The 22,577-nt window shown below is 36.7% G+C and overlaps 1 protein-coding gene across 1 annotated transcript in view; it reads left to right on the forward strand.

Annotated features, from left to right (window-relative positions):
- The window catches only part of SPAG1 (sperm associated antigen 1), a 92,079-nt gene that overhangs the window by 29,441 nt on the left and 40,061 nt on the right, over window positions 1–22,577 (forward strand). The window contains exon 10 of the mRNA XM_060116035.1: window positions 9,085–9,244. Coding sequence (XP_059972018.1) covers window positions 9,085–9,244 — 160 coding nt within the window. The remainder of the gene's footprint in view (window positions 1–9,084; window positions 9,245–22,577) is intronic.

The following is a 22,577-nucleotide window of genomic DNA, read 5'->3' on the forward strand; positions in this document are numbered from 1 at the left end:
TTGCAACATCACGCCGGCCTCTGCCACCGCAGGCTCGCCCCACATTCTGTACCTGGCCCGCCCCCGGCCTTAGTGAGCCAGAGCCCCCAATCAGATGCTCCTTTAACCCCATCCTGTCTGAGCAGGAACAGATGCCCTCAGGCAACATACACAGGCAGGGCCAAATCTGAAGCTGAACCTCAGGAGCTGTACGAAAAAAGAAGAGAAAAGAAAATCTCACCCAGCAGCCTCAGGAGCAGTGGATTAAATCTCCACAATCAATTTGATGTACCTTGCATCTCTGGAATACCTGAATAGACAACAAATCATCCCAAATTGAGGGGGTGGACTTTGGAAGCAATGATATATATATATATATTTTTTTTCCTTTTTCTCTTTTTGTGAGTGTGTATGTGTATGCTTCTGTGATTTTGTCTGTATAGCTTTGCTTTTACCATTTGTCCTAGTGTTTTGTCTGTCCGTTTTTTTTTTTTTTTTTTTAGTATAGTTTTTAGCACCTGTTATGATTGGTGGAATTGTTTTTTTGGTTTGATTGCTCTCTTCTTTCTTTTTTTTTATTATTACTTTTTAAATTTTGTTTTTATTTTTAAAAATTATTCTTTATTGGGCTTCCCTGGTGGCGCAGTGGTTGAGAGTCCGCCTGCCGGTGCACAGGACACGGGTTCATGCCCTGGTCTGGGAGGATCCCACATGCCGCGGAGCGGCTAGGCCCGTGAGCCATGGCCACTGAGCCTGCGCATCCGGAGCCTGTGCTCCACAACGGGAGAGGCCACAACAGTGCAGAGGCCTGAGTACAGCCAAAAAAAAAAAATCTTTATTTTAATAACTTTATTTTATTTTATTTATTTTTTTCTTCCCTTCTTTCTTTTTTACTCCATTTTTATTCTGAGCCGTGTGGATGACAGGGTCTTGGTGATCCGGCCAGGAGTCAGTCCTGTGCCTCTGAGGTGGGAGAGCTGAATTCAGGACATTGGTCCACCACAGACCTCCCAGCTCCATGTAATATCAAACAGCGAAAATCTCCCAGAGATCTCCATCTCAACGCCAAGACCCAGCTCCACTCAATGACCAGCAAGCAACAGTGCAGTACACCCTATGCCAAACAACTAGCAAGGCAGGAACACAACCCACCCATTAGCAGAAAGGCTGCCTAAAATCATAATCGGATCACAGACACTCCAAAACACATCACCAGATGCAGACCTGCCCACCAGAAAGACAAGATCCAGCCTCATCCACCAAAACACAGGAACCAGTCCCCTCCACCAGGAAGCCTACACAACCCGCTGAGCCAAACATAGCCAGTGAGGGTAGAAACCAAAAAAACAATGGAAACTATGAACCTGCAGCCTGTGAATTGGAGACCCCAAACACAGTAAGTTAAGCAAAATGAGAAGACAGAGAAACACACAGCAGATGAAGGAGCAAGGTAAAAACCCACCAGACCAAACAAATGAAGAGGAAATAGGCAGTCTACCTGAAAAAGAATTCAGAATGATGACAGTAAACGTGATCCAAAATCTTGGAAATAGAATGGAGAAAATACAACAAACGTTTAACAAGGACCTAGAAGAACTAAAGAGCAAACGAACAACACAATGAAATTAACATTCTCTAGAAGGAATCAATAGCAGAATAACTGAGGAAAAAGAACAGACAAGTGACCTGGAAAATAAAATAGTGGAAATAACTACTGCAGAGCAGAATAAAGAAAATGGAAAGAATTGAGGACAGTCTTAGAGACCTCTGGGACAACATTAAATGCACCAACATTTGAATTATACGGGTCTCTGAAGAGGAAGAGAAAAAGAAAGGGTCTGAGAAAATATTTGAAGAGATTATAGTTGAAAACTTCCCTAAAATGGGAAAGGAAATAGTCAATCAACTCCAGGAAGTGCAGAGAGTCCCATACAGGATAAATCCAAGGAGAAACATGCCAAGACACATATTAATCAAACTATCAAAAATTAAATACAGAGAAAAAATATTAAAAGCATCAAAGGAAAAACAACAAATAACATACAAGGGACTCCCCATAAGGTTAACAGCTGATCTTTCAGCAGAAACTGTGCAAGCCAGAAGGACTTATTTAAAGTGATGAAAGGGAAAAACCTACACCCAAGATTACCCAGCAAGGATCTCATTCAGATTCGACGGAGAAATTAAAACCTTTACAGACAAGCAGGACCTAAGAGAATACAGCACCACCAAACCAGCTCTACAACAAATGCTAAAGGAACTTCTCTAGGTAGGAAACACAGGAGAAGGAAAAGACCTACAATAACAAACAACAAAAACTTAGAAAATGGTAATAGGAATGTACATATCAATAATTACCTTAAATGTAAACAGATTAAAAGCTCCCACCAAAAGACATAGGCTGAATGCATACAAAAATAAGACCTGTACATATGCTGTCTACAGGAGATGCACTTCAGACCTAGGGACGCATACAGACTGAAAGGAGATGGAAAAATATCTTCCATGAAAATGGAAATCAAAAGAAAGCTGGAGTAGCAATTCTCGTATCAGACAAAATAGAATTTAAAGTAAAGACTATTACCAGAGACAAAGAAGGACACTACATAATGATCAAGTGCTCAATCCAAGAAGATATAACAATTGTAAATATTTATGCACCCAACATAGGAGCACCTCAATACATAAGGCAAATGCTAACAGCCATAAAAGGGGAAATTGACAGTAACAAATCATAGTAGGGGACGTTGACACCCCACTTTCACCAATGGACAGATCATCCAAAATGAAAATAAACAATATTTAAATGATACATTAAACAAGATGGACTTAATTGATATTTATAGGACATTCCATTCAAAAACAAGAGAATAAACTTTCTTCTCAAGTGCTCATGGAACATTCTCCAGGATAGATCATATCTTGGGTCACAAATCAAGCCTTGGTAAATTGAAGCAAATTGAAATCGTATCAAGTAACTTTTCTGACCACAACGCTATGAGACTAGATATCAATTACAGGAAAAAATCTGTAAAAAATACAAACACATAGAGGCTAAACAATACACTTCTTAACCAAGAGATCACTGAAGAAATCAAAGTGGAAATCAAAAAATACCTAGAAACAAATGACAATGAAAACACAATGACACTAAACCAATGGGATGCAGCAAAATAAGTACTAAGAGGGAAGTTTATAACAATACAGTACTACCTTAAGAAACAAGAAACATCTCAAAGGAACAACCTAACTTTACACCTAAAGCAATTAGAGAAAGAAAAACCAAAAACCCCCAAAGATAGCAGAAGGAAAGAAATCATAAAGATCATATCAGAAATAAATGAAGGAAAAAATAGCAAAGATCAATAAAACTAAAAGCTGGTTCTTTGAGAAGATAAACAAAATTGATAAACCATTAGGCAGACTCATCAAGAAAAAAAGGCAGAAGACTCAATAGAATTAGAAATGAAAAAGGAGAAGTAACAACTGACGCTGCAGAAATACAAAGGATCATGGGAGATTACTTCAAGAAACTGTATGCCAATAAAATGGACAACCTGGAAGAACTGGACAAATTCTTAGAAAAGCACAACCTTCTGAGACTGAAACAGGAAGAAATAGAAAATATAAACAGACCAATCACAAGCACTGAAATTGAAACTGTGATTAAAAATCTTCCAACAAACAAAAGCCCAGGACCACATGGCTTCACAAGAAAATTCTATCAAATATTTATAGAAGAGCTAACTCCTATCCTTCTCAAACTCTTCCAAAATACAGCAGAGGGAGGAACACTCCCAAACTCATTCTATGAGGCCACCATCACCCTGATACCAAAACCAGACAAAGATGTCACAAAGAAAACTACAGACCAATATCACTGATGAACATAGATTCAAAAATGATCAACAAAATACTAGCAAACAGAATCCAACAGCACATTAAAAGTGTCATACACCATGATCAAGTGGGGTTTATCTCAGGAATGCAAGGATCCTTCAATATATTCAAGTTAATCAATGTGATCCACCGTATTAACAAATTGAAGAATAAAAACCATATGATCATCTCAATAGATGTAGAAAAAGCTTTCAACAAAATTCAACACCAACTTATGATAAAAACCCTCCAGAAAGTAGGCATAGATGGAACTTAGCATAATAAAGGCCATATATGACAAACCCACAGCCAACATTGTACTCAATGGTGAAAAACTGTAACCATTTCCACTAAGATCAGGAACAAGACAAGGATGCCCACTCTCACCACTATTATTCAACATAGTTTTGCAAGTTTTAGCCACAGCAATCAGAGAAGAAAATGAAATAAAAGGAATCCATATCAGAAAAGAAGTAAAGCTGTCACTGTTTGCAGATGATATGATACTATACATAGAGAATCCTAAAGATGCTACCAGAAAACTACTAGAGCTAATCAATGAATATGGTAAAGTTGCAGGATATAAAATTAATGCACAGAAATCTCTTGCATTTCTTTACACTAATGATGAAAAATTTGAAAGTGAAATTATGGAAACACTCCCACTTACCATTGCAACAAAAAGAATAACACACCTAGGAATAAACTTACCTAAGAAGACAAAAGACCTGTATGCAGAAAACTATAAGACACTGATGAAAGAAATTAAAGATGATACAAATAGGTGGAGAGCTATACCATGTTCTTGGATTGGAAGAATCAACATTGTGAAAATGACTATACTACCCAAAGCAATCTACGGATTCAGTGCAATCCCTATACACTACCACTGGCATTTTTCACAGAACTGGAACAAAAAATTGCACAATTTGTATGGAAATACAAAAGATCCCGTATAGCTAAAGCAATCTTGAGAAAGAAAAATGGAGCTGGAGGAATCAGGCTCCCTGACTTCAGACTATACTACAACACTACAGTAATCAAGACAGTATGGTACTGGCACAAAAACAAATATAGATCGATGGAACAGGATAGAAAGCCCAGAGATAAACCCAAGCACATATGGTCACCTTATTTTTGATAAAGGAGGCAAGAATATACAGTGGAGAAAAGACAGCCTCTTCAATAAGTGGTGCTGGGAAAACTGGACAGCTACATGTAAAAGGATGAAATTAGGACACTCCCTAACACCACAAAAATAAACTCAAAATGGATTAAAGACCTAAATGTAAGGCCAGACACTATAAAACTCCTAGAGGAAAACATAGGCAGAACACTCTATGACATAAATCACAGCAAGATCGTTTTTGACCCACCTCCTAGAGAAATGGAAATAAAAACAAAAATAAACAAATGGGACCTAATGAAACTCAAAAGCTTTTTGCACAGCAAAGGAAAACATAAACAGGACGAAAAGACAGCCCTCAGAATGGGAGAAAATATTTGCAAAAGAAGCAACTGACAAAGGATTAATCTCCAAAATTTACAAGCAGCTCATGCAGCTCAATATCAAAAAAACGTACAACCCAATCCAAAAATGGGCAGAAGACCTAAATAGACATTTCTCCTAAGAAGACATACAAATGGCCAAGAAGCACATGAGAAGCTGCTCAACATCACTAATTATTAGAGAAATGCAAATCAAAACTACAATGAGGTATCACCTCACACCAGTTAGAATGGGCTTCATCAAAAAATCTACAAACAACAAATACTGGAGTGGCTGTGGAGAAAAGGGAACCCTCTTGCACTGTTGGTGGGAATGGAAACTGATACAGCCACTATGGAGAACAGTAAGGAAGTTCCTTAAAAAACTAAAAATAGAACTACCATACAACCCAGCAATCCCACTACTGGGCATATACCCTGAGAAAACCATAATTCAAAAAACAGTCATGCACCACAATGTTCATTGCAGCTCTATTTACAATAGCTAGGACATGGAAACAACCTAAGTGTCCATTGACAGATGAATGGATAAAGAAGATGTGGCACATATATACAATGGAATATTACCCAGCCATAAAAAGAAACGAAATTGAGTTATTTGTAGTGAGGTGGATGCACCTTGAGTCTGTCATACAGAGTGAAGTAAATCAGAAAGAGAAAAACAAATACCGTATGCTAACACATATATGGAATCTAAAAAAAAAAAAGTCATGAAGAACCTAGGGGCAGGACGGGAATAAAGACCCAGACCTACTGGAGAATGGACTTGAGGACACGGGAAGGGTAAGCTGGGACAAAGTGAGAGAGTGGCATGGACATATATACACTACCAAATGTAAAACCGCTTGTGGGAAGCAGCTGCATAGCACAGGCAGATCAGCTCAGTGCTTTGTGACCACCTAGAGAAGTGGGATAGGGAGGGTGGGAGGGATTCGCAAGAGGGAAGAGATATGTGGATATATTTATATGTATAGCTGATTCACTTTGTTTTAAAGCAGCAACTAACACACCATTGTAAAGCAATTATACTCCAATAAAGATTTTTTTTTAAAAAGATGTACATCTCAGACATTCCCAATGTTAACATGTATTTGAAGTGGAAGAAAGCAGGCTCTTAAATTGTCCAAAATCATAAACCTATTCCTGAAGGACAAATAATTTTCTTTCCTGAAGCTTTGTAGTCAATTCTTTTCTTTGAGCCAAGTTCAATTTATTATGCAAATGGTGTAGAACTTTCCTAGGTAGGGTTAAGCATGAGCTTGATGGCCATAAAAGAGTGTTTACTTCTTAATTTGTGTGGTAAGCATAGCATCCCTAACAGTAAACTGACTCAGATATGCACTTAGGGGATCTGTATTCAAGCCTAAAAAGTAGAGGTAAGTGTCAAGAGCTGTGAAGGCCTTGAGAGTTACCCTACATGAAAATTAGCCAGGTGGCCTAGAAGAATATACAAGACTCCTGGGTCAGGCACAAAAGACTTTGCTACTCATGGCATGGCAAGCCGATGAGATTGAAGCTCATGTCTGTTACCCTGGCCCCCAAGTTCCATGTGGGCATCAGAATGCCCAGATAGGACATTCTCTATTTCCCAGGGCTGTTCTCAGTACAAACATCCTTAAAAAGATAATCTAGTCCCTTTCACCAAGTGCAGACACAGCAGGAAGACAGCTGTCTGTGAATCAGAAAGCAGGCCCTCACCAGAAACCAAATCTGCTAGCACCTTAAACTTGGACTTCCCAGCCTTCAGAACTGAGAAATAAATTCCTGTTGTTATAAATCAAAGAAAAAAAAGTCTAGAACAAAGGTGGTTTAGTTACTCTGCTTACAATATATTCAGAAATATGGGAAACCCATGGAGAACTGTCTTCCACCAGTAAGTTGTCACTGTTTCCACATACCTTTCAGGTTATCTAACTCTGAGAGGCAGCTGATGTCCCTATTGTATCAGCTGCATTTATCAAGTCAGCATTTCAGTGGATTAGGTTTAGGGTGCAGCTTAGGAACACATCTTGACCCCATTGTATTTCCTTTTTATAATGGTATGTTCTTTAAAAAGTTAGCATTTTAATATTCTAAAAGAAAAAAATTGAAACAGGGAAAACCGCCTTTAATTTTACTATCCAACATAAGTTCATGTTTACATATTAACTTTGGGCCTTAACCAAATGCATTTTTACCTTAACCATATGTAAAGATTAACTCAAAGTGGATCATATACCTTAATATAAAACTTGAAGTATGAAAGTTCTAGAAGAAAACATAAGAGAAAATCTTTATGACCTTGGATGAGACAAATATTCCTTAGGTATGACACAGAGGCATAATCTATAAAAAGTTAATAATTGGGCTTCATCAAAATTTAAAAGTTTTTATTTATTCTATCAGAAGAATAAAAAGACAAGCCATAGACTGGGGGAAAATATTTGCAAATCATGTATCCAACAAAGGGCTTGTATCCTGAATATATACAGCACTCTAAAAACTCAATAATAAGAAAATACAGGTTGATGAAAAATAAGGTATTTGATCAGACACGTCACCAAAAGTTATGTGAATGGAAAATAAGCACATGAAGAGATGCTCAATGTCATTAGTCACTAGAGAAACATAAAACCACAAGAGATACCACTATAAACCTGTTAGCTAAAATGAAAATGACTGACCATACCAAGTGTTGATGGGCATGTGGGAGAATTGAAACTTTGGGGAATATAAAATGATCCCACTGCTTTGGAATACAGGTAAAAAGTTAAACAAAACAATCATACGCCTACTTCATGACCCAGTCATACCACTCTGAGTATTCACCAAGAAAAATACAAGCATATGTCCATACAAAGATTTAAGCACTAATCTTTGGCTTCATTTGTAATTGCCAAAAACTGATAACAGCCTAAAATGTCCATCAATAGGTGAATGGAGAAATCGTTTTATAAGCATATAATAATACTGAACAATAAAAGGGAATGAACTAATAGGTTCCTAAGATGACATGGATAAATTTCAAAATAATTATGCTAAGTGAAAGAAGCCAGACAAAAAGAGTATGTGTATTATGATTCTACTTACATAAAAAACTAGAAAATGCAAACTAATCTATAGTAACAGAACAGTGGTTGCAGGGATGAGCAAAAGGGAAGCATAACAAAAAGATAGGAAGAAACGTTTTGTGAATGATGGATATGTTTATTATTACATCAAAATCTATTAAAACTTGTGCTCCTTAAGTATGTGCAGTTTATGTCAATTATGCCTCAGTAAGGTGTTAAACATGAGGAATGAAGCAAAATGGTTTGATATATTTTTTAAAATTTCTAGTTGGCATAAAATATTAAAGAACTTTCAACATGACTCTTAAAAAACATGTATAGTATGGTTTAATTTGTATAAAACTGGACATCTCTGTGTGTGTATATGCATACAAATACATCTAGGAAGATGATCATCAGAATATCAAGTTTATCTGAGTGGCAGGATTTCAGATGATTTTTTTCTTCTTTTATACTTGTTATGCTTTAAGTTTTTTACAGTAGACATGTATAGTTCTAATCAGACAAAGCAGTCAAGTTGTTTGAAAGGAAAAATAAAGACCACCATAAGAAGCTTTATCTTAGTTATGTTTATTCACTTTTTAAATCTTCATATTCTTACCTGCAAGAATGATTATATTTTTTACTAAAGGAAAAATTTTTCTTTAATGTGGCGATTATGTTTCAGAAAACCTTGTTAGAGGTTGAAAGAGATCTGAAAAATTCTGAACCTGCATCTGAGACTCAAACCAAAGGGAAAAGGATGGTTATTCAGGAAGTAGAAAACTCAGAAGATGAAAATGAAAAAGACAGTAGAAGAAAACATGAAGATGGCACTGAAGATAAGAGTAAGACATCTTTTCTCTTTGGTTTATGCAAAAAAACCCTATCTTGTTATATGATGAGCTGGCTCAAATTTTCTATTTGTACAGAAATTCTTAGTCTACCAGATTTTTCTGGCCTTTACCTTGTAAGTCCACAAGCAGGTTTTTCCTTCATCTTTTTCTTAATACAACTCATTTCTTTTCTTATTGCGGTGTAATTGACTTATAACATTATGTTAGTTTCAGCTGTATAACGTAATGATTCACTATTTGTATAGTGAAATTATCACCACGATAAGTCTAGTTAAAATCTTTTTCTTAATACAATCTCCCAAACCCATTTTTTTCATAATCTGACATCTTTTCTTGTGCTCAGTTTAATTCCTGATTATCACCTTTAAATACAAATGGCTGCCTCTGTGACACCAACCATTTGCAAGTTAACCTTATGTCCATCTCTTAGATGATTGTTTTATATATAGCTACTTGGTTGCAAACAAATATGTTGGCTTCAAAGGGGTTGTTTGCCTAAAAATGAATGCACTGTTGGAATGCCCTGTAGCTATGTGTGCCTCTCAAATTTTTTTAAAATATGCAATTTCACTTTTGATGTAATTTAAAAAAAAGAATCTAGACTATATAAAGCTTAATATTCATAATATAAGACAATGAAAATTACATCAATTTTAAGGGGAAAAAAAAATCTGCCTTTTCATTTGACCAGGGGGGAAAAGCTTTTCTTTTTTCTTGAGAGTCCCTGAGCAACTGAGGGGGAAATGTCAGCTCTGAAAATCATTCACAGGTAAAAATCAACTTTAAGTAATTAGACAGAATATTTTATTTTAGAGAAATATAAAAGGTTCAAGTCATTCAACTTTAAAGAAAGAACAAGGAGTATAAGTTTTTATTTTTTCGTGGCAAAATATATAGTGTAAAATATATACATCAGCTTAAAATATGATCAGTTAAGCTCGGATAAAGACAAAAGCACAGAAAAGAAGGGGGAGAGAGATGAGGAGGCAGAGTAGAGCACCCAAGAAAGATGGAAAAGAAAGTGAAAGCATCAAAGGGATAAAAAGGAGAATTTAAGGTAAGCAGCTTTTCAAGGATTTAGGCTCACCTTTTCTTTCTTAAATAAATTTATTTATTTATTTATTTTAGGCTGTGTTGGGTCTTCGTTGCTGCATGCGGGCTTTCTTTAGTTGCGGCGAGCGTGGGCTCCTCTTCATTGCGGTGCGTGGGCTTCTCATTGCGGCGGCTTCTCTTGTTGCCGAGCACGGGCTCTAGGCACGCGGGCTTCAGTAGTTGTGCCACATGGGCTCAGTAATTGTGGCTCGCGGGCTCCAGACCGCAGGCTCAGTAGTTGCCGCGCACGGGTTTAGGTGCTCCATGGCATGTGGGATCTTCCCGGACCAGGGATTGAGCCTGTGTCCCCTGCATTGGCAGGCGGATTCTTAACCACCTGCGCCACCCAGGGAAGTCCCGATTGAGGCTCACCTTTAAGCAAGTTCTGGGAGCAAATGTTTTTCTTATGTTTATATTTAAGATAATTAGCCAAGCATCTTAGAATTAAAGGAAATCATTTAAAATCTTATCTGGAACAAGATATAATATAAACTGTATCAATTGCCACTATTTTTAAATTATTTTTTTAAATTTACATATAGTAAAAATGGACTTTTTGGTATACAGTTCTAACACGTGTATAATTTCATGTAACAGCCACCGCCGTCAGGATCCAGAACAATTTTATCACAAATTGTTGGCTAAAAGGAAAGCAAAAAAGAACACCTCCTTTTTGCTTTCCCTTTAGCCAAACCCTTCCATCACCCCAAGTCTTGATAGCCATTGATCTATTCTCTGTTCCTGTAGTTTCACCTTTTCCAGAATGTCATATAAATGGAATCAGAGAGTATATAACCTTTTGAGACTAGCTTCCTTCACTTAGCGTAATGTCACTGAGATTCCTTCATGTAGTTGCATGTATCTTTGATTTATTCTTTTTTATTACTAATACACCATTATATGGATATACTGCAGCTTGTTTATCCTTTCATTTGTTCAAGGACATTTGGGTTTTTTCCAGTATTTGGTATTTATGAATAGAGCTGCTATTAATATTCATGCACAGGTTTTTGGGTGAACGTATGTTTTCATTTCTCTGGGGTAAATACCAAGAGTGGGACTGCTGGGTCATATAGCAAGTGTATGTTTAACTATATAAAAAATCTCCAGACTGTTTTTCCAGAATGGTGGTACCATTTTTCATTCCCATTAGCATGAGAGTTCTAGCTGTTTCACATTCTTGCCAGCATTTGGTAATTTATTAAAAAAAAATTTTTAGCCATTTTATTAGGTGTATAGTGGTTTCTCACTGTGGTTTTAATTTGCATTTTACTAATGGCTAGTGATGTTGAACATTTTTTCATGTGCTTATTTGCCAGGTCTATATCACTTTTGGTAAAGTATCCGTTGAAATTATTCCACCAGTTTTTAAAGTTGGGTTGTTGCTTTCTTACTGTTGAATTTTGAGAGTTATTTTCATATTTTTGATACAAGTCCTTTGTTAGATATGAGATCTACAAATATTTTTTCCCTATTTGTAGCTTGTTCTTTCTCATTCTTTTATCAGTGTCTTTCACAGAAAAAAAGGGTATTAGTTTGGTTAGAGTCCAGTTTATCAAAATTTTTAATGGGCTGGTGATTTGGTATCATATCTTAATGCTTTGACTAAGCTAAAATCATGAGGATTTTCTCCTATGTTTTCCTTTAAAAGTTCCATAGTTTTATGTTTTACACTTATGTACCATTCTGAGTTAATTTTTTAATTGAGATATAATTGACATATAATATTCTATTAGTTTCAGGTGAACAACATGATTCAATAGTTGTATATATTGTGAAGTAATCACCACAATAAGTCTGGTTAACAACCATCAGCATACATAGTTACAAAAATTTTTTTCTTGTGATGAGAACTTTTAAGATCTCTTTTAGCAACTTTCAAATGTACAATAGAGTATTATTAACTCTAGTCACTATGCTGTACATTATATTCCCATGACTTACTTATTTTATAACTGGAAGTTTGTGCCTTTTGACTCCCTTCACCCATTGCACACGTGTGCACATGTACACACACACACACAGATACATCTCTGGCAACTATCAGTCTGTTCTCTATGAGCTCAGTTTGGTTTTTCTTTTTAGATTCCACATATAAATGAGATCATGTGGTGTTTGTCTTTCTCTGTCTGACTTATTTCACTTAGCCATACTGAGTTAATTTTTCTATGAAGTGTGAGGATTAGATTGAGTTTCACTTTTTTGCATATGGATGTCCAATTGTTCCAAAACAATTTGATGAAAACTATCCTTACTCCTTTGAACTGCCTTTGCACCTTTGTAAAAAGAAAATCAATTGGCCATATTTGTGTAGCCAATAGAATCTAACTCTGGGTTCAGTTCTTTTCCACTGACCTATGTGTCTGTCCCTTTGTCAATACCACACTGTCTCGAGTGCTGTAGTTTTATAGTAAGTCTTAAAATCAGGTAGTCTGATTCCTTCAGCTTTATTTTTCTTTTTCAAAATAGTTTGGCTATTCTAGTCTTTGCCTTTCACGTAGTTTTAAAATCAGATATTTTTCAATTATATTTTATTTTTCACAGGTTGCATTCCTCCAACTTCTCTTAATATTCAAGTATATTCCTTTATTACATAAAATCACTTAATAGTCATATATATTTGATGACTGTTTTACCACAAGCCTGTTTGTTATATTACTAAAATCTATATTTCTACTCACTGCAAAACACACAAGGAATTTCCCACTGTATATCACTATAGTATATAGTAGAGTATAACTGGACAGCAAATATGAGGTAGTTAAATCAATTCTTTTGTACCTAAAAAAAAGTCATGCTGGGAATTTCATTGGAACTGCATTGAATTTATAGATCAATTTAGGGAAGAAATGACATTGTAACTATATGGATTTTTCCAATCCATGAACATGGTATATCTCTCCACTTATTTAGGTTTTCTTTGATTTGTTTCATTAGTGTTTTTTACATTTTCAGCACACAGATACTGCACATACTTTGACCAATTTATACTTAAGTATTTAAATTTTTTGGAGCTATTGTAAAGAATTTTTTTTATTTCAGAAAATTGAAAATTGAATTCTTCATTGCTAGAATATGAAAATATCATTTATTTTAAAACATATGTTGACCTTGTATCTTGCAGTCTTGCTAACTCACTGATAAGTTCCAGGATTGTTTTTGTAGACTCCTTGGAATTTTTTTCATAAATTACATGGTCTGCAGATAAGAACAGTTTTATTTTTTTATTTCCAATCTATACCTCTTTTCTTTCTTTTTCTTACTTTATTGAACTGGCTAAGGGCTACAGTGTTGAATAAACATGGTGAGAGTGAACATCCATGAGCTTTGTTCTTAATCTTAGAGGGCAAGCATTCAGTCTTCCATCATTAAGCTTTCTGTTAACTGTGGGTTTTTGAGAGATGGGCTTCATCAAATTAAGGAAGTAACTTTCTATTTCTACATGACTGTGACTTTTTATCTCAAATTGATGTGAACTTTTCAAATACTTTTTCTGCAGGAATTGATTTGATCATGTGGTTTTTCTTCTGTAATCTGGTAGTATATTGGATTATGTTGATTGATTTTCAAAAGTTGAGCTAGCCTTGAATTCTTGGGATAAACCTCATCAATCATCATGTATTATTCTTCTCATATATTACTGTATTTTGTCTGTTACTATCTTGTTGAGGATTTTTGCGTCTATGTTCATGAGAGAAATCGGACTATAGTTTTTCTTTTTTTTTGTACTGTCCATGTCTGGTTTTGGTATCATGATAATGGCAACGTCAGAAAAGTTGGGAGCTGGAATGTGCTTCCACCACTTCTATTTTCTGGAAGAGATTGTGTAGAATTGATATTACTTCTTTAAAAATTCGGTAGAATTTGCCAGTGAAATCATCTGGGCCTGGAGGTTCTTTTGTGAAAGATTTAAAATTACAAATTTAATTTCTTTAATAGACGTACAACTGTTTAGGTTATCTGTTTTTTTCTTGGGTGAATCCTGAGTTTAGTAGTTTCAAGAAATTGGTCCATTTCATCCAAGATGTTGAATTTATAAGCACAGTTCATAGTACTCCCTTATTTATAGCTTTAATGTCTGAATGATCTGTAGTGATATCCTCTCTTCCTGAGAGTGGCGATTTGTGTTTTCTCTCTTTTTTTTTGTCAGTCTGGTTCAAGGTTTATCAATGTTACTGATTTTTTCAAGTGTTTCATTGATTTTTCTTTACTTTTTTAATATCGTTATTGGAGTATAATTGCTTTACAATACTGTGTTAGTCTCTGCTTTATAACAAAGTGAATCAGCTATACATATACATATGTCCCCATATCTCTTCCCTCTTGCATCTCCCTCACATCCTCCCTATCCCACCCCTCTATGTGGTCACAAAGCACCAAGTTGATCTCCCTGTGCTATGCGGCTGCTTCCCACTAGCTATTGATTTTATATTTGGTAGTGTATATATGTCCATGCCACACTCTCACTTCATCCCAGCTTACCCTTCTCTCTCCCCGTGTCCTCAAGTCCATTCTCTATGTCTGTGTCTTTATTCCTGTCCTGCCCCCAGGTTCTTCAGAACCTTTTCTTTTTTTTTTTTTAATTTAGATTCCATATATGTGTGTTAGCATACGGTATTTGTTTTCCTCTTTCTGACTTACTTCACTCTGTATGACAGACTCTAGGTCCATCCACCTCACTACAAATAACTCAATTTCATTTCTTTTTATGGCTGAGTAATATTCCATTGTATATATGTGCCACATCATCTTTATCCATTCATCTGTCGATGGACACTTAGGTTGCTTCCATGTCCTGGCTATTGTAAATAGAGCTGCAGTGAACATTGTGGTACATGACTCTTTTTGAATTATGGTTTTCTCAGGGTATATGCCCAGTAGTGGGATTGCTGGGTCGTATGGTAGTTCTATTTGTAGTTTTTTAAGGAACCTCCATACTGTTCTGCATAGTGGCTGTATCAATTTACATTCCCACCAACAGTGCAAGAGGGTTCCCTTTTCTCCACACCCTCTCCAGCATTTATTGTTTGTAGATTTTTTAATGATGGCCATTCTGACTGGTGGGAGGTGATACCTCATGGTAGTTTTGATTTGCATTTCTCTGATGATTACTGATGTTGAGCATTCTTTCATGTGTTTGTTGGCAATCTGTATATCTTCTCTGGAGAAATGTCTATTTAGGTCCTGCCCGTTTTTGGATTGGGTTGTTTGATTTCTCATATTCAGCTGCATGAGCTGCTTATAAATTTTAGAGATTAATCCTTTGTCATTTGCTTCATTAGCAAATATTTTCTCCCATTCTGAGGGCTGTCTTTTCGTCTTGTTTATGGTTTCCTTTGCTGTGCAGAAGCTTTTAAGTTTCATTAGGTCCCATTTGTTTATTTTTGTTTTTATTTCCATTTCTTTAGGAGGTGGGTCAAAAAGGATCTTGTTGTGATTTATATCATAGAGTGTTCTGCCTATGTTTTCCTCTAAGAGTTTGATAGTGTGTAGCCTTACATTTAGGTCTTTAATCCATTTCGAGTTTATTTTTGTGTATGGTGTTAGGGAGTGTTCTAATTTCGTTTATTTTTACATGTAGCTGTCCAGTTTCCCAGCACCACTTATTGAAGAGGCTGTCTTTTCTCCATCGTATATTCTTGCCTCCTTTATGAAAGATAAGGTCACCATATGTGCATGGGTTTATCTCTGGGCTTTCTGTCCTGTTCCATTGATCTATATTTCTGTTTTTGTGGCACTACCATACTGTCTTGATTACTGTAGCTTTGTAGTATAGTGTGAAGTCAGGGAGCCTGATTCCTCCAGCTCCGTTTTTCTTTCTCAAAATTGCTTTGGCTATTCGGGGTCTTTTGTGTTTCCATACAAATTTTTTGTTCAAGTTCTGTGAAAACTGCCAGTGGTAGTTTGATAGGGATTGCATTGAATCCGTAGATTGCTTTCGTAGCATAGTCACTTTCACAATGTTGATTCTTCCAATCCAAGAACATGGTATATCTCTCCATCTATTTGTATCATCTTTAATTTCTTTCATCAGTGTCTTATAGTTTTCTGCACACAGGTCTTTTGTTTCCTTAAGTAGGTTTATCCCTAGGTATTTTACTCTTTTGTTGCCATGGTAAATGGGAGTGTTTCCTTAGATTTTTCATCATTAGTGTATAGGAATGCAAGAGATTTCTGTGCATTAATTTTATATCCTGCTACCTTACCAAATTCATCGATTAGCTCTAGCAGTTTTCTGGTAGCATCTTTAGGATTCTCTATGTATAGTATCATGTCATCTGCAAACAGTGACAGCTTTACTTCTTCTTTTCCGATATGGATTCCTTTTATTTCTTTTTCTTCTCTGATTGCTATGGCTAAAACTTCCAAAACTATGTTGAATAATAGTCATGAGGGTGGGCAACCATGTCTTATTCTGGATCTTGGTGGAAATGGTTTCAGTTTTTCACCATTGAGGACAACATTGGCAGTGGGTTTGTCATGTATGGCCTTTATTATGTTGAGATAAGTTCCCTCTATGCCTACTTTCTGGAGGGTTTTTATCACAAATGGTTGTTGAATTTTGTTGATAGCTTTTTCTTCATTTGTTGAAATGGTCCTATGGTTTTTCTCCTTCAATTTGTTAATATGGTGTATCACATTGATTTGCATATATTGAAGAATCCTTGCATTCCTGGGATAACTCCACTTGATCATGTTGTATGATCCTTTTAATGTGCTGTTGGATTCTGTTTGCTAGTATTTTGTTGAGGATTTTGCATCTGTGTTCATCAGTGATATTGGCCGATAGTTTTCTTTCTTTGTGACATCTTTGTCTGGTTTTGGTATCAGGGTGATGGTGGCCTCATAGAATGAGTTTGGGAGTGTTCCTCCCTCTGCTATATTTTGGAAGAGTTTGAGAAGGATTGGTGTTACCTCTTCTGTAAATGTTTGATAGAGTTTTCTTGTGAAGCCATCTGGTCCTGGGCTTTTGTTTGTTGGAAGATTTTTAATAACAGTTTCAATTTCAGTGCATGATTGGTCTGTTTATATTTTCTATTTCTGCCTGGTTCAGTCCCAGAAGGTTGTGCTTTTCTAAGAATTTGTCCATTTCTTCCAGGTTCTCCATTTTATTGGCATATATTTCCCTGTGGTAATCTCTCATGATCCTTTGTATTTCTGCAGTGTCAGTTGTTACTTCTCCTTTTTCATTTCTAATTCTATCGATATGAGTCTTCTTCCTTTTTTTCTTGATGAGTCTGCCTAATGGTTTATCAATTTTGTTTATCTTCTCAAAGAACCAGCTTTTAGTTTTATTGATCTTTGCTATAGTTTCATTTTTTTCATTTATTTCTGATCTGATCTTTATGATTTATTTCCTTCTGCTAACTTTGGGGTTTTTTTGTTCTTCTTTCTCTAATCACTTTAGGTGTAAAGTTACGTTGTTTATTTGAGATGTTTCTTGTTTCTTAAGGTAGTATTGTATTACTATAATCTTCCCTCTTAGTACTGATTTTGCTGCATCCCATAGTTTTAGTGTCATCGTGTTTTCATTGTCATTTGTTTCTAGGTATTTTTTGATTTCCACTTTGATTTCTTCAGTGAACTCTTGGTTATTAAGCAGTGTATTGTTTAGCCTCCATGTGTTTGTATTTTTGACAGATTTTTTCCTGTAATTGATATCTAGTCTCATAGCGTTTTGGTTGGAAAAGTTACTTGATATGATTTCAATTTTCTTAAATTTACCAAGGCTTGATTTGTGACCCACGGTATGATCTATCCTGGAGAATGTTCCATGAGCACTTGAGAAGAAAGTTTATTCTCTTGTTTTTGAATGGAATGTCCTATAAATATCAATTAAGTCCATCTTGTTTAATGTATCATTTTAAGCTTGTGTTTCCTTATTTATTTTCATTTTGGATGATCTGTCCATTGGTGAAAGTGGGGTGTTAAAGTCCCCTACTATGATTGTGTTACTGTCGATTTCCCCTTATATGGCTGTTAGCATTTGCCTTATATATTGAGGTGCTCCTATGTTGGGTGCATAAATATTTACAATTGTTATATCTTCTTCTTGGATTGAGCCTTTGATCATTATATAGTGTCCTTCTTTGTCTCTTGTAATAGTCTTTATTTTAAAGTCTATTTTGTCTGATATGAGAATTGCTACTCCAGCTTACTTTTGATTTCCATTTGCATGGAAGATATTTTTCCATCCCCTCACTTTCAGTCTGTATGTGTCCCTAGGTCTGAAGTGGGTCTCTTGTAGACAGCATATATACGGGTTTTCTTTTTTATCCATTCAGCCAGTCTATGTCTTTTGGTTGGAGCATTTAATCCATTTACATTTAAGGTAAGTAGCGATATGTATGTTCCTATTACCATTTTCTAAATTTTGCGTTTGTTATTGTAGGTCTTTCCCTTCTCCTGTGTTTCCTGCCTAGAGAAGTTCCTTGGGCATTTGTTTTAAAGGTCCTTTGGTGGTGCTGAATTCTCTTAGCTTTTGTTTGTCTGTAAAGGTTTTAATTTCTTCATCAAATCTAAATGACATCCTTGCTGGGTAGAGTAATCTTGATTGTAGGTTTTTCCTTTTCATCACTTTAAATATGTCCGGTCACTCCCTTCTGGCTTGCACAGTTTCTGCTGAAAGATCAGCTGTTAACCTTATGGGGATTCCCTTGTATGTCATTTGTTGCTTTTCCCTTGCTGCTTTTAATATTTTGCTTTGTATTTAATTTTTGATAGTTTGATTAATATGTGTCTTGGCATGTTTCTCCTTGGATTTATCCTGTATGGGACTCTCTGTGCTCTCTGGACTTGATTAACTATTTCCTTTCACATGTTAGGGAAATTTTCAACTATAATGTCTTCAGGTATTTTCTCAGTCCCTTTCTTTTTCTCTTGTTCTTCTGGGACCCCTATAATTCGAATGTTTGTGTGTTAATGTTGTCCCACAGGTCTCTGAGACTGTCCTCAATTCTTTTCTTTTCTTTTTCTTTATTCTGCTCTGAAGTAGTTATTTCCACTATGTTATCTTCCATGTTACTTATCCATTCTTCTTCTTCAGTTATTCTGCTATTGATTCCTTCTAGAGAATTTTTAATTTCATTTATTGTGTCGTTCATCATTGTTTGCTCTTTAGTTCTTCTAGGTCCTTGTTAAACATTTCTTGTATTTTCTCCATTCCATTTCCAATATTTTGGATCATCTTTAGTATCATTACTCTGAATTCTTTTTCAGGTAGACTGCCTATTTCTTCTTCATTTGTTTGGTCTGGTGGGTTTTTTACCTTGCTCCTTCATGTGCTGTGTGTTTCTCTGTCTTTTCATTTTGCTTAACTTATTGTGTTTGTGGTCTCCTTTTCACAGTCTGTTGGTTCATAATTCCCATTGTTTTTGGTGTCTGCCCTCAGTGGCTAAGGTTGGTTCAGTGGGTTGTGTAGGCTTCTTGGTGGAGGGGACTGGTTCCTTTGTTCTGGTGGATGAGACTGGATCTTGTCTTTCTAGTGGGCAGCTCCGCGTCTAGTGGTGTGTTTTTTTGGGGTGTCTGTGACCTTATTATGATTTTAGGCAGCCTTTTTGCTAGTGGGTGTGGTTGTGTTACATCTTGCTAGTTTCTTGGCATAGGGTGTCCAGCACTGGAGCTTGCTGGTCGTTGAGTGGAGCTGGGTCTTGGTGCTGAGATGGAGATCTCTGGGTGATTTTTGCCATTTGATATTACATGGAACTGCAAGGTCTCTGGTGGACCAATGTCCTGAACTTGGCTCTCCCACCTCAGAAGCACAGGCCTGACACACAGCCGGAGCACCATGATCCTGTCATCCAAACGACTCAGAATAAAACGGAGAATAAAGGAAATAAGGAATTAAAGTAAAATAAAATAAAGTTGTTAAAATAAAAAATTATTATTAAAATTAAAAAAATTAAAAAGTTAAAAAAAAAAAGCAAAGAAAGAAAGAAAGAGAGCAACCAAACCAGAAAACAAATCCACCAATGATAAGAAGCACTAAAAACCATGCTGAAGAAAAAAAGGGACAGAGGGAACCCTAGGACAAATGGTAAAAGCAAAACTGTGTAGACAAAATCACACAAAGAAGCATACACATACACACTCACAAAAAGAGAAAAAGGAAATATATCTATATATATATACATCATTGTTCCCAAAATCCACTGCCTCAATTTGGGATGATCTGTTGTCTTTTCAGGTATTCCACAGATGCAGGGTACATCAGGTTGATTGTGGAAATTTAATCCGCTGCTCCTGAGGCTGCTGGGAGAGATTTCCCTTTCTCTTCTTTGTTTGCAGAGCTCCTGGGGTTCAGCTTTGGATTTGGCCCCGCCTCTGCGTGTAGGTTGCCTGAGGGCATCTGTTCTTCGCGCAGACCAGACGGGGTTAAAGGAGCAGCTGATTCGGAGGCTCTGGCTCACTCAGGCCAGGGGAATAGAGGGGTACAGAATGTGGGGCGATCCTGTGGCAGCAGAGGCCGGCATGACGTTGCAACAGCCTGAGTCATGCCGTGTGTTCCCCCAGGGAAGTTGTCCCTGGATCATGGGACCCTGTCAGTGGCGGGCTGCACAGGCTCCTGGGAGGGCAGGTGTGGATAGTGACCTGTGCTTGCACACAGGCTTCTTGGTGGCTGCAGCAGCAGCCTTAGTGTCTCATGCCCATCTCTGGGGTCTGCACTGATAGCCATGGCTCATGCCCATCTCTGGAGCTTGTTTCAGCGGTGCTCTGAATCCCCTCTACTTGCGCACTGTGAAACAACAAGGCAAGAAGAAGTCTCTTGCCTCTTCGGCAGTTCCAGACTTTTCCCCCCAGACTCCTTCCCTGCTAGCTGTGGCACACTAGCCCCCTTCCGGCTGTGTTCACGCTGCCAACCCCAGTCCTCTCCCTGGGATCTGATCTCCGAAGGAGGATCCTCAGCTCCCAGCCCCCACCCGTCCCGTTGGGTGAGGAGACAAGCCTCTCGGGCTGGTGAGAGCTGGTTGGCACTGATCCTGTGTGCGGGAATCTGTCTGCTTTGCCCTCTGAACCCCTGTTCCTGCGCTCTGCTCCATGGCTCTGAAGCTTCCCCCTCGCCACCCCTGTCTTTGCCTGTGAAGGAGCTTCCTAGTGTGTGGAAACCTTTTCTCCTTCACAGCTCCCTCCCACTGGTGCAGGTCCCATCCCTATTTTTTGTCTCTGTTTTTTCTTTTTTCTTTTGCCCTACCCAGGTATGTGGGAAGTTTCTTGCCTTTTGGGAGGTCTAAGCTCTTCTGCCAGTGTTCAGTAGGTGTTCTGTAGGAGTTGTTCCACATGTAGATGTATTTCTGATGTATTTGTGGGGAGGAAGGTGATCTCCACATCTTAGTCTTTCACCATCTTGAAGCTCTCCTCACTTCTCTGCTTTTTTATCTTTTTCAGTTTCATTAATTTCTGCTCTTTATTATTTCCTTCTTTTGTTTGTTATGGGTTTATTTTTCTCCTCTTTCTCTAAGATAGTTTCTCAAATGGAAGCTTAGAATGTTGATTTGAACCTTTTTTCCCTAACATAAGCATTTGATGCTATGCTTTCTTCTAAATGTGGCATTAGCTGCATCCCATACATTTTGACATGTTGTATTTTCATTGTCATTCAATTGGAAATACTTTCTAATTTCCTTCAAGGCTCCCTCTTTGACCCATATGGCATATTTAATTTCCAAATTTTTGAGACATCAGTAATCTTTCTGTTATTGATTTAAAGTTTACCTCAGTGTTATACAGTAGAAATTAACACACCATTTTAAGGCAGTTATACTCCAATAAAGATGTTAAATTTTTTTTTAAATAAAAATATTTTTTAAAGAATGGAAATAAAATAAATAAATAAATAAACATAAAGTTTACCTCCGTTAAGGTCAGAGAATACACTCTGTGTTACATTATTACTTTCAAATTTGTTGAGGCTTTTTTTTATGATATAGGATATATTATTTCTTGATGAATATTCCATTTGCACTTGAAAAGAATGTTACTCCTTTGTTTTTGTTTTTTTTTTTAGCAGTTTGATTATGATATGTCTTGATGTGCATTTCTTTGAATTTATCCTTTTGGGGCATGCTGAGATTCTTGAATCTATAAGTTCATGTCATTGCCACATTTGTGAAGTTGTCAGCCCTAATTTCTTCAAATTTTTTTCTGGACAACACTATTTTTCCTTTCCTACTGGGACTATTATGACACAATTGTTAGACCATTTGGTATTGTCCTACAAGACTTTGAGACTCTG

This window comes from Mesoplodon densirostris, chromosome 13, assembly GCF_025265405.1.
Source record: "Mesoplodon densirostris isolate mMesDen1 chromosome 13, mMesDen1 primary haplotype, whole genome shotgun sequence".
In the NCBI taxonomy this organism is placed as follows: Eukaryota; Metazoa; Chordata; class Mammalia; order Artiodactyla; family Ziphiidae; genus Mesoplodon; species Mesoplodon densirostris.